The 19,067-nt window shown below is 42.4% G+C and overlaps 1 protein-coding gene across 1 annotated transcript; it reads right to left on the bottom strand.

Moving 5' to 3' along the window:
• Positions 1 to 14,886: 14,886 nt before the first annotated feature.
• On the bottom strand, positions 14,887 to 16,713 carry LOC106613054 (class A basic helix-loop-helix protein 9). The gene has a single exon (XM_014214938.2). The coding sequence runs from the start codon at positions 16,495 to 16,497 to the stop codon at positions 15,496 to 15,498; it is 1,002 nt and encodes a 333-aa protein (XP_014070413.1). The 5' UTR covers positions 16,498 to 16,713; the 3' UTR covers positions 14,887 to 15,495.
• Between the last annotated feature and the right edge of the window lie 2,354 nt (positions 16,714 to 19,067).

The following is a 19,067-nucleotide window of genomic DNA, read 5'->3' as shown; positions in this document are numbered from 1 at the left end:
ATGAGGACTAATTAAATTATATTATTTCAGTGTAGAGAAGGGAAGTGCAGGTTAAAATAAAAACATGACAGCTAGACAAGGCAGTGTATGAATCAAACAGATTTGCATATGAATGGAGTGGAAATTAGCTGAGTGGCGCAGCAGTCTAAGGCACTGCATCTCAGTGCTAGAGGTGTCACTACAGACACCCTGGTTCGAATCCAGGTTGTATCACAACCGGCCGTGATTGGGAGTCCCATAGGGCAGCGCACAATCGGCCCAGCGTAAATAAGAATTTGTTCTTAATTGACTTGCCTAGTTAAATAAAAAGTAACTTTAATGTGTCAAGCAGATTACACATTTCTTTTCCATTTCTGAAATGTAGCATTGTTTAAGTCATGGATTTCATGTTGTAATGTTAACAAGGTACCCAAAAGTAGTTCAAAGTAATGTTTTCATTTTGTTAGCTAAACAAAACTTATTTAAACAGAGAAATTGTAGTGGAAATCAACCTTGTTTGCCTAGCGATAATGAAAAGTACGTAATTTAGTCTGTAATGATCTCCAAAATTCTAATCATTAGGTCATTACACCGTTGATATAGCAACGGAGGCTAATAGCTAATCGAATCCCATTGTGACGCAGAGGGGGACACTTATTGGCATGACAGGCCTGCTATACAAATTGATGGATAGTGGTGTTGGGGGAAAAACATACGACATTATAAAATGTATACAAACATGTAGTGTGTGGTTAAAATTGGCAAAAAAACACACACACATTTCTTTCCACAGGGCCGGGGGGTGAAACAGGGATGCAGCTTAAGACCCCCCCCTCTTCAACATATATATCATCGAATTGGCGAGGGCACTAGAACAGTCTGCAGCACCCAGCCTCACCCTACTAGAATCTGAAGTCAAATGCCTACTGTTTGCTGATGAGCTGGTGCTTCTGTCACCAACCAAGGAGGGCCTACAGCAGCACCTAGATCTTCTGCACAGATTCTGTCAGACCTGGGCCCTGACAGTAAATCTCAGTAAGACAAAAATAATAGTGTTCCAAAAAAGGTCTAGTTGCCAGGACCACGAATTCAAATTCCATCCAGACACCGTTGCCCTAGAGCACACAAAAAACGATACATACCTTGGCCTAAACATCAGCGCCACAGGTAACTTCCACAAAACTGTGAATGATCTGAGAGACAAGGCAAGAAGGGCCTTCTATGCCATCAAAAGGAACATCAAATTTGACATACCAATTAGGATCTGGCTAAAAATACTTGAATCGGTTATAGAACCCATTGGCCTTTATGGTTGTGAGGTCTGGGGTCCGCTCACCTACCAAGAATTCACAAAATGGGAAAAACACCAAATTGAGACTCTGCATGCAGAATTCTGGTAAAATATCCTCTGTGTACAACGTAAAACGCCAAATAATGCATGCAGAGCAGAATTAGGCCGATATCCGCAAATGATCAAAATCCAGTAAAGAGCCGTTAAATTCTACAACCACCTAAAAGGAAGCGATTCCCAAACCTTCCATAACAAAGCCATCACCTACAGAGAAATAAACCTGGAGAAGAGTCCCCTAAGCAAGCTGGTCCTCGGGATCTGTTCACAAACAGACCACACAGAGCCCCAGGACAGCAACACAATTAGACCAAACCAAATCATGAGAAAACAAAAGCATAATTACTTGACACATTGGAAAGAATTTACAAAAAAACTGAGCAAACTAGAATGCTATTTGGCCCTAAACAGAGAGTACACAGTGGCAGAATACCTGACCACCGTGACTGACTCAAAATTAAGGAAATCTTTGACTATGTACAGACTCAGTGAGCATAGCCTTGGTATTGAGAAAGGCCACCGAAGGCAGACCTGGCTCTCAAAGGCTATGTGCACACTGCCTACAAAACGAGGTGGAAACCTAATTTCCTGCCAAATGTATGACCATATCAGAGACACATATTTCCCTCATATTACACAGACCCACAAAGAATTTGAAAACGAATCCAATTTTGATAAACTCCCATATCTACTGCGTGAAATACCGCAGTGTGCCATCACAGCAGCAAGTAAAGAACAAACACCATTGTAAATACAACCTATATTTATGTTTATTTATTTTCCCTTTTGTACTTTAATTATTTGCACATCATTACAACGCTGTATACAGACATCATGACATTTGAAATGACATAATATCATATGTTTACCATGCCAATAAAGCCCTTAAATTGAATTGAGAGAGAGAGAGAGAGAGAGAGAGAGAGGGGAGGCTGTGGGGGGATGCCCTGAGAGAAAATTAAGGAAAAGGTCCAGGAGTCATCACAAGACCAGGGTTGCTTTCTTCCCTGTCATGGAAAGTAGCTGCTACCTAAGGTAAAAGAGAGAAGAACAACAGCAACTTCTGGTGATACCACTGCATGGCTTGTGTTGGTTAGATGTCAGATATGATCATGTGTATATCTCTTGTGGATTGTTATGAGGAAAAGAAATGACCATCTTGCCCTAGCTGTTTCCAACATTACTGTAACGACACAGGGTTTCATCCCATCCTGAAAGCTCTACTTTGGTTCTCTTTGCTGAGTTGGACACTGCCGGGGTACAGTGGGGGAAAAAAGTATTTGATTCCCTGCTGATTTTGTACGTTTGCCCACTGACAAAGAATTGATCAGTCTATAATTTTAATGGTAAGTTCATTTGAACAGTGAGAGACAGAATAACAACAAAAAAATCCAGAAAAACGCATGTCAAAAATGTTATAAATTGATTTGCATTTTAATGAGGGAAATAATGTAATTGTAATTGTTCTGTAATTGTTCTGCTTGTTAGATCCACTCCTGAAAAAGCCTGGGGCCTCATTGATCAATATTGTGTAGAAACTACTCTAAAATACTACTTAAGAACGGAATTTAGAAGGTTCTTACGCCTAGAAAAATGTTGATTTATCAAACAATCCTACCAGTGTCATAGGCACCGTAGTAGGAGATAACCGTTGATAAATACCAATTGTTCTCAGCCTTAGTGCTTGTGCACGACCTTGGCTATTTGCAATTGGAACACCCTAATTAACCATATTATGGTCAAAATCAACACTTTAAAGCCTGTGAGAATATACAACACCGTATCATGAAATAGCCTACAACTGCGCAAAACCCCCCAAAAAATGTAGAAAAAGAATTGTTCCAAACCTGAAATTGAGGTGCTAGTGTCAGAGATTGACTACAACCAAAAGGTCCAATAAGCCATCCATCCTCAACAGCTCCCTCCTGTAGGAGTATTTATTTCTATTTTTTAACTAGTTAAGAACAAATTCTTATTTACAATGACGGCCAAACCCTAACAACGCTGGGCCATTTGTGCGCCACCCTATGGGACTCCCAATCATGGCTGGTTGTGATAAAGCCTGGAATCGAACCAGGGTCTGTAGTGACACCTCTAATACTGAGATGAGGTGCCTTAGACCGCTGCGCCTCTCGGGAGTAATGTAACTTTTGGATTGCCCAAATTTAGTAACGTGATCTGATTACATTCCGTTACTTCTGCGATTACTTTCCCCTTAAGAAGCATTAAAATAAGACAAAAATGTATGTTACCTATTGAAAAACATCTATTGCAGGATAAATCAATGTTAAAGTTTACATAGCTGGCCATATATGGATGTATATTTTTTATTTTACTTTACAATTTGGCTAATCTATTAGAGGTCGACCGATTATGATTTTTCAGCGCCTATACCGATTATTGAAGGACCAAAAAAGCCGATACCGATTAATCAGCCAATTTTTTACTTCCTTTTAATAATGACAATTACAACAATACTGAATGAACACTTATTTTAACATAATATAATACATAAATATTATCAATTTAGCCTCAAATAAATAATGAAACATGTTCAATTTGGTTTAAATAATGCAAAAACAAAGTGTTGGAGAAGACAGTAAAAGTGCAATATGTGCCATGTAAAAAAGCTAACGTTTAAGTGCCTTGCTCAGAACATGGGAACATATGAAAGCTGGTGGTTCCTTTTAACATGAGTCTTCAATATTCCCAGATAAGAAGTTTTAGGTTGTAGTTATTATAGGAATTATAGGACTATTTCTCTCTATACGATTTGTATTTCATATACCTTTGACTATTGGATGTTCTTATAGGCATTTTAGTATTGCCAGTGTAACAGTATAGCTTCCGTCCCTCTCCTCGCTCCTACCTGGGCTCGAACCAGGAACACATCGACAACAGCCACCCTCGAAGCAGCGTTACCCATGTAGAGCAAGGGGAACAACTACTCCAAGTCTCAGAGCGAGTGACGTTTGAAACGCTATTAGCGCGCACCCGCTAACTAGCTAGCCATTTCACATCGGTTACACCAGCCTAATCTTGGGAGTTGACAGGCTTGAAGTCATAAACAGCGCAATGCATTGCGAAGAGCTGCTGGCAAAATGCACGAAAGTGCTGTTTGAATGAATGCTTACGAGCCTGATGGTACCTACCACCGCTCAGTCAGACTGCTCTATCAAATCATAGACTTAATTATAATATAATAAACACACAGAAATACGAGTCTTAGGTCATTAATATGGTCGAATCCGGAAACTATCATCTCGAAAACAAAAAGTTTTTTCTTTCAGTGAAATATGGAACCGGTCCGTATTTTATCTAACGGGTGGCATCCCTAAGTCTAAATATTCCTGTTACATTGCACAACCTTCAATGGTATGTCATAATTACGTAAAATTCTGGCAAATTAGTTCGCAACGAGCCAGGCAATGAACGCAAGAGCAGTGACACAATTTCATGTTAGCAGGCAATATTAACTAAATATGCAGGTTTAAAAATATATACTTGTGTATTGATTTTAAAGAAAGGCATTGATGTTTATGGTTAGGTACATTGGTGCAATGACAGTGCTTTTTTGGCAAATGCGCTTGTTAAATCATCACCCGTTTGTCGAAGTAGGCTGTGATTCGATGAGAAATTAAGAGGCACCGCATCGATTATATGCAACGCAGGACACGTTAGATAAACTAGTAATATCATCAACCATGTGTAGTTAACTAGTGATTATGTTAAGATTGATAGTTTTTTATAAGATAAGTTTAATGCTAGCTAGAAACTTACCTTGGCTTCTTGCTGCCCTCGCGTAACTGGTAGTCAACCTAGCATGCAGGCTCCTCGTGGAGTGCAATGTAAGGTAGGTGGTTAGAGCGTTGGACTAGTAACCAGAAGGTTGCAAAAACGAATCCCCGAATCCCCCCTGAACAAGGCAGTTAACCCCCGTTCCTAGGCCGTCATTGAAAATAAGAACGTGTTCTTAATCTGACTTGCCTAGTTAAATAAAGGTGTAAAAATATATATATATTTTTTTAAATCGGCAAATCGGTGGCCAAAAATACCGATTACCGATTGTTATGAAAACTTGAAATCGGCCCTAATTAATCGGCCATTCCAATTAATCGATCGACCTCTATAATCTATACTTCCAATAAATGTTATACCCCTTGATTATCAAGACAGGACTTGGAAATATATAACTATAGATTAGCCAAATTGTTTTGCCTGAGCATGACCCCAAAACTAAGGACTTATTAGCCACCCCTCCGCGTTGTTTATGAATTTGTTGTCATGGAGGATTGGGCTCATTGATTCGCGTTGAAAAAGAAATGCTGCACTCATGGAATGGCATGCTTTGAGCACCACTGAAAAGTGCTATTTACATGTGAAAAATGTATGCCATATGCTGCATTTGCTATAGGCCTATTGTTTACCTTTTTGTTGGTGACACGTTGATATCTTGATAATATGCAGCTGTTTAATGGGCAAATCCGCAGATGAAACAATAACTAAACGGAATTCCCGCCTCTGTTTTGGTAAAAAACGGAGGGATGGGCCTGTAGAAATGTAACCACTCTCAGATTAACATACAGAGCTATGGTTGCAAGGACTGACCATCCATGATATACAATTATTGTTATAACCATTTTATGAGGCTATACAGTGTTTGTTTACATTTACAATGTGTACAAATATTGCAATAAAACAAGCTTATATTTTGAGTTCTGACAGAGTGTGACAGTTGATCCAAACTCATGAGGTATTTATAAATTATATTCTTCAAGAATTTATAAATCCAAAAATGAATGTTGAAACTACAGATTGCCCCTTTAAGTCTATCAAAAGAGTGCACGTTTGAGCGTGTGTCCATTAGGCCTATGGGCAAAAAAAATGTATCAGCATGAATTAAATTGAGCAATAAAAGCCCCACTTTTATTCCATAGGCTTGGAGCCGCACTAAGCAGCTGTTGCAGGAGCGCATTTTTCACTGGCTGACCACTGGTTTCAAAAACAATGATTGATAGGCACCTTAAACTTGAATTATTGAATTCAACCCTTATTGGGTTCAAATACACATTTGGAGTTGTGAACAGCCATCCACAACAACCACAATCCGTAAGGCGCAAATAGCTAAATGAGAGAGCAGCAGTGTGATTCACAATGCGCTATGTAGATATCAATGATACGTGATATCCGTATCACCGTAGACGACACCACTACTGTCATCCTTACCTCCAAGAGTTTATTGAAATTGGATAATCTTTGGATGCCGACAGCAGTCGCACCATTGGAAGACATAGCTGGGACTGTAGCCTACAAAAGCCTATTCCTGCTCTTTTCCTGCGATCCATAAAACACATTTGGTGTGTCATCATAGTGGTCTCTGACATGTGGTCAGACTCGCTCAGGTGGAACAAATCTAAACCAGCGCCTTTTTTCAATGCTGATTTGAATTTCATTGAGAAAACAGAGAAGTGTCAAAACCTTTTTCGCAAGCATCCTTTCTGAATTTTAAAGTAATTATCGAAGTAACCATCTAGTTTTTCAAAAGTATCTGTAATCTGATTACAATATTTTTGCTGGTAATGTAACGGATTACAGTTACCGTTTTTTTTGTAATCCTTTACATGTAATCCGTTACTCCCCAGTCCCCAACCCTGCGTATTGGCCAACATTTCTGTTCTGCCAAATGAACGAGTCGTGCGTTCAGAAGCGTTTTTGCGCATCACATAACCTATCACCTAAACATTAAGAGTGGAAGCCTTTTCTGTTCACATAGTTGAACTCGTTCTGGGATGGTGCTTTTATGGCGATGTAGGTGTGTATTTGGTAACCCATTGATGGAAAATAAACCCACCTTGACTTCAACCTTTTGTGCGAAAGTGTATGTTAATGGTATCTTACAGTTCGTTTTTCTGATGATTCCATCCAAAACATTGGCTCATCAAGGGATGTTTGATGACGATCGGCAATCTCCCACTGAAAAGTGCCCGTTGCCAAAAACCCGAGGGTGGATAGCCCTTTGATGTGCACAGGAATGCTATGTATTTGCCTTTCTAAAGTGTGTCATAAACCCTCGAAGTATTTTTTAAAAAGTATAGTATTTAAACAATGGTTTCACTTTCACATGTGACTCTAATTTAACCAATTACTGTACTTTATATAGATTATTATCGTAACAAATGCACATTTGTGGGCAAATATAGCCTGGGTCAATATAGCATGCATGAATTCACAATGGAAATACAATTCAATATAAAAAATGTTTTATTATTAGGCCTACTATCACAATTTTACAGATTTTCAACATATACTGCTAAAAAAAATAAAGGGAACACTTAAACAACACATCCTAGATCTGAATGAAAGAAATAATCTTATTAAATACTTTTTTCTTTACATAGTTGAATGTGCTGACAACAAAATCACACAAAAATAATCAATGGAAATCCAATTTATCAACCCATGGAGGTCTGGATTTGGAGTCACACTCAAAAGTAATGTGGAAAACCACACTACAGGCTGATCCAACTTTGATGTAATGTCCTTAAAACAAGTCAAAATGAGGCTCAGTAGTGTGTGTGGCCTCCACGTGCCTGTATGACTTCCCGACAACGCCTGGGCATGCTCCTGATGAGGTGGCGGATGGTCTCCTGAGGGATCTCCTCCCAGACCTGGACTAAAGCATCCGCCAACTCCTGGACAGTTTGTGGTGCAACGTGGCGTTGGTGGATGGAGCGAGACATGATGTCCCAGATGTGCTCAATTGGATTCAGGTCTGGGGAACGGGCGGGCCAGTCCATAGCATCAATGCCTTCCTCTTGCAGGAACTGCTGACACACTCCAGCCACATGAGGTCTAGCATTGTCTTGCATTAGGAGGAACCCAGGGCCAACCGCACCAGCATATGGTCTCACAAGGGGTCTGAGGATCTCATCTCAGTACCCAATGGCAGTCAGGCTACCTCTGGCGAGAACATGGAGGGCTGTGCAGCCCCCCAAAGAAATGCCACCCCACACCATGACTGACCCACTGCCAAACCGGTCATGCTGGAGGATGTTGCAGGCAGCAGAACGTTCTCCACGGCATCTCCAGACTCTGTCACGTCTGTCACGTGCTCAGTGTGAACCTGCTTTCATCTGTGAAGAGCACAGGGCGCCAGTGGCGAATTTGCCAATCTTGGTGTTTGGCATTTGCCAGAGAACGTCCTGCACGGTGTTGGGCTGGAGGCACAACCCCCACCTGTGGACGTCGGGCCCTCATACCACCCTCATGGAGTCTGTTTCTGACCGTTTGAGCAGACCCATGCACATTTGTGGCCTGCTGGAGGTCATTTTGCAGGGCTCTGGCAGTGCTCCTCCTTGCACAAAGGCGGAGGTAGCGGTCCTGCTGCTGGGTTGTTGCCCTCCTACGGCCTCCTCCACGTCTCCTGATGTACTGGCCTGTCTCCTGGTAGCGCCTCCATGCTCAGGACACTACGCTGACAGACACAGCAAACCTTCTTGCCACAGCTCGCATTGATGTGCCATCCTGGATGAGCTGCACTACCTGAGCCACTTGTGTGGGTTGTAGACTCCGTCTCATGCTACCACTAGAGTGAAAGCACCGCCAGCATTCAAAAGTGACCAAAACATCAGCCAGGAAGCATAGGAACTGAGAAGTGGTCTGTGGTCCCCACCTGCAGAACCACTCCTTTATTGGGGGTGTCTTGCTAATTGCCTATAATTTCCACCTGTTGTCTATTCCATTTGCACAACAGCATGTGAAATTTATTGTCAATCAGTGTTGCTTCCTAAGTGGACAGTTTGATTTCACAGAAGTGTGATTGACTTGGAGTTACATTGTGTTGTTTAAGTGTTCCCTTTATTTTTTTGAGCAGTGTATATATTTCCCCATGCTACGCTTAACAAGCAGTTCCGTCATTTCACCGCTTGGCACATGTGCGTACGCATGGTGATGGCTTGCCTTAAATGTTCGAACTCTCAAGCAAACGTCCATATTGATACATCTCACACTGCACAGAAATCATCCTTTGCAAGGTTTAAGCACAGATTTTAAATCTACGGTAGAGCTCGAACATTCAAGCCCCTGGTGAGCTGCCATAGAGTTACATTAGAAGTGCCCATCCAAGAAGGTTCAAGGGCATTGGCCACAGATAAAATGAAGTCAAATCACGTTATATCTACAGTAGCTTTGATTGGACTGATGTCAACATCATACTTTCAAAATCTTAGCTAGCAAGCATCATCATAAATCAAGTCGACAATCTACTGGCAAATCCTTTTGAACCCTTGTGTTGGGTTGTGTCAATTCGAATCTGGTATCAGAACAAAATAGTCAGCACAGAGTAACTTCTGATTTCTTTGTACTTTAATTAATGCAAACACTTGAATGGTAAATATGATGTTCGTATATACGGCTCACTGAAACACAACGCAGGGCAAACAGAGAACTGCTTGACCCATCCTTTGTTCTCCCTTATATACTCTGACAGAGATAGTTCCCGCTCACTGCTGGCCTGTCAAGAGGGAGGATGAGCATGGTTTAAACTTACTCATCCTATCGCTGGCGTGCAGGCTGGTCCCAGCCTCGTGACGCACTTCCTGTACACTCTGAGCCCGTTTTTGTATTTCAGTATCAAGTGGTTTCTTATGTGACTCTAGTTTGAGAAACAGCCTTCTGCATGACTCAACAGTTTTACCCCCTATTTAGCCACACAAGCATGTAGCTTAACAAAACAATAGAACATATTGATACATGTGCTGATGTATAAAGATAATTATTCCTCACACTTGTCATATGAAGAGAAATAATGAAGAGAAGTTATAGATAAAACGAATCGGTGCTCATCGGCCATTGGACATAAACATTACACAACAAGTTGGAAATCGCAAATTCAACAATGAGTGGTTTGGAAGGAATCAGTGGCTAACTGCGAGCATTGCAAAGTAATCACTAGCCTGCTATTCAGTGGAGTGGATGTGTGGTCCAAGTGTCTATTTAAGGGTCTCTTTTGCAAGCTTAAAAGGATAAGCTTTAAACATTGACCATGCTGTCAATCCAGCATGACTTCTGCCGTGCTCAAAACAACTGGAAACTCGGAACTGGGAAATCTCAGACTTCAGTGAGTACAAAACAACTGGGAACTCAGATTTTTTGTTGTTGCTCCAACTGGGAAAATACTAACGGTGATCCAACTCGGAATTGCATGTTGGGAACTCGGGCCTCTTTCTAGAGCTCCAATCTGAAGATCACTGATGTCATCATAATTCGACCTTGTTTTTTTCAAAGTTCCTAATTGTCTTGAAAGCACCATAAATCTATAGAATGCCAGACTTTGATGACAAAGTTTGATGACAAAATTTGACCATGAAGGACCGCTGTGCCATCTTCCTGTTCAAGTGAGCACAGCACAACAAGGTGAGTCCAAAAATGTCTTGTATGCTGCTGCATGAATTATGTAATATGCCAGGGAGATATGTATACTGCAGCTAAGAAAGTAATACTCAGTGTATGTTGTGTAGTAAGCTATTAGTAGCCCATGTGCCTCACCCTAATAATTTGGTCCCTTTTCCCCTCATAATTTAGCCAACTGTTCTGACTTGGTGGTGCACATGTAGCCTATAGCCTGTTTTAGAGAAATATAATATAATATTGTAAGAGCTTTCATTGTCTGCTTATATGCCCACTTTATTTATCCTATCATTCTGACTTGGTGTACAGGGAGAATACTGTAAGAACGGCCCATGTTCTGAATTCTGTCGCTGTACATTTCAAAAGTGCTGAACAACAGGTTATATTGACTACGTCTGTCCTAGCTCGCTCATTAATGTCTTAATCGAAATTACGGAGTGCCTCTTATCCGCTTGACGTCCCCTTATGCCATAATTTGTACATCTCAATTGTCAGTAGAAACCACATTTGTTTATGCAAGTCAGCCATATCAGCTATGTTTTTTTTAAAGGCAGTAAATGAGGCTGAATGAACTCTTTCGCTGCCAGACAAGGCTTCACTGATAGCCAGGTGTAGCAGTGGTAAGGTGTTGGGACTGATATTGGGACTCTGCTGTTGGAACAGCTTTATGTAGGCCCTAACAGTTTGTGAGCACCGCTTGTCACCGTTACAGTGCAATTAATGTATTGTTTAGTGTTGTGTTGTGTAGTGATTTTGCTGGCATGCATCAGAATTTTTTGGGGGGGGATTGCACCACCAAGATTTACATGCTAAGATCGCTACTGTGTATATTTATATTAGGTTCAGTATGAGCTGACAGCACTACTAATGCTGTGTTAGGTGAGGCTGTGAGAGGGGGCATGGCATGGAATTATGGTTCTGGCTAAGGGCTAATGGGTTCAATGGGCGGCCACAACTTTGTGCTGTCATTTTATCACAGTTGAAGGATTCAGAATGGGAGAGAAGGAGTTGGTTGGCCGTCAGGCAGGCAGGCAGGCAGGGGGGCGCTGCAGGGCACAGTGAAAAATCACCTCCTGTCTCCCACCTGTCATGACTGGACTAGCGAGTCAGGGAGAGCGGGCAATGGTTGAAGTGAGAATGAGACAATTGTCTGGAACGGGCATTTTTCTGCACTTTCCCCTGTGTAACTGCCACACTCCACAGCATTAATCAGGGCTGGGAGTGACAGTGACAAGGAGCCAGCCAGCACAACTGCTGATCTGTCACTGCAGAGAGGCAAATGACGGCAGTGACTTTGAGTGGGCTGCAGGAAGGACAGACACAGTCCGACACCACCAGTGTACTGTTAAAGTCAAGAAGCAGTATTGGCTGGGTTCTGTTTCGGAGGATGTATGGCTCTCGACCTTCGCCTCCCCCGAGGCCGCACGGGAGTTGCAGCGATGGGACAAGACTGTAACTCCCAACTGAATACCACGAAATTGGGGGAAAAAAGGGGTAAAAACCCCAAAATTGTGTTTCTCAGCCTGGAATTCACATCAAGCAACATTCGCATTTGACCAAAATGTGGAGTACTTCAAATGTAGTTAGTTTCGTTTTTAAATATTTCAGTTTGAAATCTTAAATGAAATATTTCCACCCCTTTTGTTTGCCTTTGTTTTCCTCAGGAGTGATAATAAACAATAGCACTATCTGTCCTTGTCTGAGTATCATCGTTGTCTGGGAAAAGCCAGTGTCACTCATTTGTCTGCTCAAGTACCTAATCCTGTGGTGACAAATGTATTATTTTAAAACTGACAGGAACGGCCTGAGGGTGTCTTGTCTTTGGTCCAGTCTTTGTTTTTACTAGACTCACCCATCTGTCTGATATGTTCTGGTCAGAGGGTTTTGTAGTTAGCTTTTCCCAAGATTGTCCATAGTCGTGAACTCCTCATTGCTTAAGCATGCATGCTGTCACAAGGTACAAGGAGGCACATGACTGACTCACAGGTGTTTACCATCTTAATCCACATTAAACACTTGGCCAGGTATTTTCCCTGTGGCACTGTTGTGTCTGGCTTCTAACCTGAGGTGCGTTCAACAATGGAAATAGTTCGCTAAAGTTAGCTAACATATTCCATTTGTTTTGTGTTAGCCGCAACCGTTCGCTAACAGTCTGAGAAGATAGTGTGCGGCGAAAGTAAGTGTCTGTTTCGGCTCTAAACTGCAGCTAAAAATAATCAAGTGGCCATGTACTTTAGAAGTTCTACTATTTTTAGTAGGAATAGCTAAGTCGTTTTCAGTCTGAATATTGTCGCTAAAAAGCCACAGTAATCCTTACAAAAAGTAGCTGTTAGATGTTTGACTGTAACATTTTGGAATGTTCATTCAAATCATTCAACTGAAATTGTTACTCTGGCAACATGTTTGCTGTAACGTCTGCTTCCAACTCACACTCTCAAACACGTCGATCCCCTGAATGCAGCTCACTTTCCAGCTCACACTCTCAAACACCTAGATCCCCTGAACGCAGCTCACTCTCCAGATACCAATTACCTGAATTCTGATCACCTGTTCACACACCTGTATGTCATTATCACACACTATTTAGTTCAGTTCTTTGCACACAATCATTGTAAGGTATTGTTTGTTTTGTGACACACTTCTATTCTGAGCTTCATTGAGATTCATTTGCTGCAAACAGAAGCCTTGTTGATCTTGACTCTGGTGTTTTTTTTGTTGCAAAATATCAGCAGGTATGAGTGTTTCTTTCAATTCTAATGGCAGAGAAGCCGGTGTTTGGAGGATATAATGGCACGGGTGTTTGTTAGGCCTGAGACAAAGTTTTACCCAATCAGCATTTAGGATTAGACCCACCCGTTGTATAAAGCCTTACAGGTATGGGGGTTTCTGGGGAAACAGTAGTCTTGCGAGCCACCCTTCCAAATCTTGTGGTGTTATGAGTGAAGCCTGGGTGGGTGGGTGGCTGAGGATGGGGCAACAGCAAGGCTGCACTGTTAATGTGAGTGAAGCCAGGGTGGGTGGCCGAGGATAGGGCAACAGCAATGCAGAACTATAAAAATAAACCAACCGACCAGATTACTCATAATCACCACTGTAATATTGAGACCTCACCCTCCATATCTGTATCTAACACTACACAACATTTTCAGGATTCAGACTTATACATACTGTACATGTGTCTTCCAAGTAGAAGGTATAAATGATGTGACTGCCCTCTGGAGGACACTAACAGTAAAAACGAAATGGTCGATAAGGTTTTTGAACTAGAGATGATGTAAGTATCTAATATGCTTGTCAAGTCATGTTATGGAGACATATTTAATTACAGCTCGTATGTAAAAGGGCACACAAGTTCAGTTTAGGTCTGTCTGTCTCTGTCTGGAAAATACTGTGTTTCACATCCATAGGAAACGGGGGGAACTACAGTAGTAAGGGAGAATGGTCCTTGACTCTAGTAGACTAAAGCCCTTCACCTCTGTTCCTCCTCCTTTATCAGCTTCCTGATCTGTCTTGCTTTTACTGGAATCAGTTTGTTATGATCCTGACTACGACCTACTCTATACCTGCCCTTGATCATATCTCTCCTGCGGCCCGTTTCGTCTGTTTGCACACGTCAGGCATTCATTCACCAGTGAGTTTTCTTGCTTTGTGACAAGAGAAGGCATGCTGCCAATTGCTCATCTACTCACAAGCACTTAGAGGTCAGAGACTTTATGGCACAGGCCTTCCTGAATCAGGGATGTAAAGGACCGGTATAGCTGTACCATAAACACCTCCCTCTAACCCCCCTCCACACACATTGTTTTCATATTCTGGTGAGAATCCGAAACGGCGTCATTTGATTTTCTCAAAACAGCTTAATTCAAGGTCAATTACATTGCAAGGATGTCTACATGCATAATTATTTCATTAACCTAAAGGCAATGAGGTTGGCAATGCTAATTACAGGATGAGAAACAGAGTGGAACATTCAGTGTCTAGGAGAAGAGGGGGAGGGGGGGGTGTTGTAAAGGAGAGACGCAGGGGTAAGAAACCATGCAAATAATTCTCAATAAAGCCCAACTGTATAAACAATCATCTTATGTTAGAAATATTCCAGACAGTAACAAAGCCTGTATTCATTTAGTTTTAAGTATGGGCGATGCATAATGTTCAGAGCATGTTCAATTCTCTTTATTATTACATCATTATTTTTCAATTCTTACAAAAATACAAATTGCATAGGCACAATTCTGACTAAGAATTACTACAAGTTGCTTTTCTGAGGTTTGTGCTGCAGGGGAAGGAAGCACTAGGGTTCTCATTGAGAAAACAGTCATCTTTCTCATGTAAACATACAAAGCTCAGGTAAACAAAAATGTAGATGTATATTGTGTTTAGTCCCTCATGCTCTGTTTTAAGACTAACAACTCATACAGCTCATTCAGTAGCTATATTTAGCACATTATATTCTGCCTTACGAGCACATGATAAAATGTTAAAACACATTCCTTTCGCTTTTAGGGACTATTGGAGGTAAAACATATACTGTACTCTGCTGTAACATTTAATTTCATCAACACTTTTGTCAATCTGTTTAAACAAGTGTAAGACATTACTAAGAAATCCCCTTGCGAAGCCAAATAGCCAAAGCCATCATTGCAATCCCATGCATACAGTACATACATAGACATATACACGTCAGCTTCCCTCTGTTTGACATCATTGTTGACTTTAACGTTGGTGCCCTCCACTAGAGCTCATGTCTTGCGTTCATTCAGTCAGTACATGGTAAGGAACTGTTGGTAGCCAGCTGAGCCTTGCAGGTAACCCAGCTGCCATGTGAAGGGCACAGCAGGAGAGGAGTCTGAGAAGCTGTCAGTGTGGTTCGGGCGACAGGTGGCCTTCACTCCAAACGGGTATCCTGACCCCCCACTCCACTCGCTGCTGATGTGGTACGGGGGGCTGCTCAACTCCTCGTGAGGGTGCGAGGGCGTGTAGAACTGGGTCTCAGTGGGGGAGAAGTGAGCATAGGATGGGGATGGCAGGCACGAAGGGCTGTGGTGTCCTCGTCCTGGGGTGTCTGTGTAGAGCTGGAGCTCTGGAGGCAGAATGATGGGAGCCTTGTGGGCATCGTGATCCTGCAGGGACTGCTGGTGGTGTTGACTCCAATGCAACGGCTTATGCTGCAGACAGGTCTCCACCGGGGTCTGGAAGCCCTTCTCTCTCTCCCTATCCTTCCCCAGGACCAGCATGGCCTCCTCAATCCCAGCCGAGGGCTGCCCTCTGAGGCACTCTGTGTGGGTGCAGGGTGGATGTCCTCCTGGCAGGGCACTGGGGCTGGGGTGGGAGCGCAGGAAGACGGTCAGTGAAGAGATGTGGTTGATGGCACGTCTCAGAGTGGCGATCTTGGACAGTCGCTTGCCGTTGAGGTCATGTTTGAGCACCATGCGCAGTGCATTGAAAGACTGGTTGTAGTCCAGGATACGTTTTCGCTCGCGAACGTTGGCGGCCACACGGCGGGATTTGGAGCGGACAGGACGACTGCGTCTCTTCACATCAGGGCAGCTGCCGGCCGTGCTGCCCTTGCACTCTGAAGACTTCTTTGAGCCAGCCTCACTGTCCTCGCTGCCACTGTCCTTCTCCTCCTCATCTAAACCCAGCAGAATCCCCTCTTGCTCCTCCTCAGAGAACTCTGACTTGGTGAGAATAGCGTGGCTGCTCATGGCTGGTCTGGTGCCCACACTCCTCCTGTGTACTGTACTCTGAGAAGACAGGCTCATGTCTGTCACTGGTGCCTCTTTCTGCAGACACGGTAGATGTTTACCTTCCAAGCTGAGGTAAAACTGGTAAAACTCCTCTTGGCTGGTAGTTCCAAGCTCCGGTTCTATCCTACGTGACTCCAATGCAACGGCAGACAGTGCTAGTGTTCAGCCATACCACCTTTCCAAATATTTATCCTTCTACTGTCTCTTAGCTCCTTCCAGTGAGTCAGTTCATACCTGTGGATGGCTCTGACAGGTGAGAGGTGCTTTTAAAGACTTGTCTTTTTGTATGTGTCACATTGTAGGAAGGCTTGCCTAAAAGCAAAGTTGTATTATGTGTTTACGAGGGCCCTGGGGGCAAACAGGAGAAGGATCAGTCAACTGCTCAGACACTCACACCCCTTCCTCTCGCCAGCCTCCCCAGTCATGCAGGATCTGCTCTACTTCTGAGATGCATTATTAGCATTATCAGTGTCACAATGGAACATGAACATGTGATGATATCCAGCAGCATTACAACAATGTGAAAAAAAACATGGTATGTTGTTGGAGGGAAGACATTTGTGAAATGTCTGGAATATTTCAGTAGAAATGTTATCTCAAAAATAATGAGTACCCTAAAAATAATGGTGCTTAGAAGACATTGTGAAATTTCTGTAGGCAAATGTTTGAGTATGAATGTCCTGACAGATAGAAATGCTATCTTAAAAACAATGAGTCACTTTTTACATCTCAGGAATAGTTTTTTTTAGGACTGAGAAAGCATTGCAGTAGTTGTGATTCACTAAGTCTCGCACACACAGTAGTTGAAAGAGATTAACATAAACTTGCTCTGGAAATACATATTATACATATTATAAAATGCTATCAGGATGTTATAACACTATCATCAAATGGCAATGTTAGAAATCAACCTTACAAAGAACCTTACAAAGAATCACTTCATCAAAGTTCACTTATTTCGCACCCACACTATTTTATTGTCACAGTTAAAGTATAATATCGTGGGTGTTCAGCGAAAATAATGACTAATTGTGGTTTCACGCTTGACATGTAGTGACTTCATCAGGTAAGCTACATCAATAAACTCCTCTTTACACCTTATAGCTGAGAAAATTGAGCAAAAACACTTATCATCATATGTGACATGAACATCAGATATCTCTACGGCAACAATTAGCCACGTTCTATTGAGTGATTCTTACCTTGCCATGGCTAGACAAAGGTACAGTGTAATTTGGATGTCTAGCGTGAAACTGTCATAAATCAAGCTTGAGTGGCCAACAGGACTTGAACAGACAAGGGCCAAGACTTCAAAGCTGGGGGAAAAGAACACAAAATATTTAACAATTATCACCTGTAATCACTGTTGGCTCAAGTGCTGCTTGGCCTCTATTTGCTACCCTGTTTCCCCCTTCTTCCTCCACGGCCTACCCACCTCCTCCACATCCCCGTCCCCCAACCCTTCCTCTGTTAGAGGTGAAAGACAGTTTTGATGTGAGCAGAGGAACCATTTGTCTAAATTAATGAATTACGATACTGTAATAGGAAACTTTCATGGTTTGATTTAGTGGCAGCAGCAATCTTCTTCCTCTCACCAAGGTGCCACTTACCTCTTTACGACATTCTCTGACACTCTTGTGCTGATAGCTTATTTTGTACAATGTTTTGCTCTACATATCCCATACAAGTAGAAGAACATAATCAACAAATAAATCAATATCCCTGCAGATGACGTTTGTAAGCAATGAATTTGACACGTGTAGACCTTACAGTGAAATGCTTACTTACAGGCTCTAACCAATAGTGTAAAAAAGGTGTTAGGTGAACAATAGGTAAGTAAAGAAATAAAACAACAGTAAAAAGACAGGTTATATACAGTAGCAAGGCTATAAAAGTAGCGAGGCTACATACAGACACCGGTTAGTCAGGCTGATTGAGGTAGTATGTACATGTAGATATGGTTAAAGTGACTATGCATATATGATGAACAGAGAGTAGCAGTAGCGTAAAAGAGGGGTTGGCAGGTGGTGGGGGGGCGGGACACAATGCAGATAGCCCGGTTAGCCAATGTGTTGGAGCACTGGTTGGCTGGCCCAATTGAGGTAGTATGTACATGAATGTATAGTTAAAGTGACTATGCATATATGATAAACAAAGAGTAGCAGCTGCGGAAAAAGAGGGGTTGGGGGGGGCCCACAATGCAAATAGTCCGGGTAGCCATTTGATTACCTGTTCAGGAGTCTTATGGCTTGGGGGTAAAAACTGTTGAGAAGCCTTTTTGTCCTAGACTTGGCACTCCGGTACCGCTTACCATGTGGTAGTAGAGAAGACAGTCTATGGCTGGGGTCTTTGACAATTTTTAGAGCCTTCCTCTGACACCGCCTGGTGTGGAGGTCCTGGATGGGAGGCAGCTTAGCCCCAGTGATGTACTGGGCCGTACGCACTACCCTCTGTAGTGCCTTGCGGTCAGAGGCCGTCAGGATGCTCTCGATGTTGCAGCTGTAGAACCTTTTAAGGATCTCATGACCCATGACAAATCTTTTTAGTTTCCTGAGGGGGAATAGGCTTTGTCGTGCCCTCTTCAC

This window comes from Salmo salar, chromosome ssa09 (genome assembly GCF_905237065.1).
Source record: "Salmo salar chromosome ssa09, Ssal_v3.1, whole genome shotgun sequence".
In the NCBI taxonomy this organism is placed as follows: Eukaryota; Metazoa; Chordata; class Actinopteri; order Salmoniformes; family Salmonidae; genus Salmo; species Salmo salar.
This window is presented reverse-complemented; position numbering and strand designations above follow the sequence as displayed.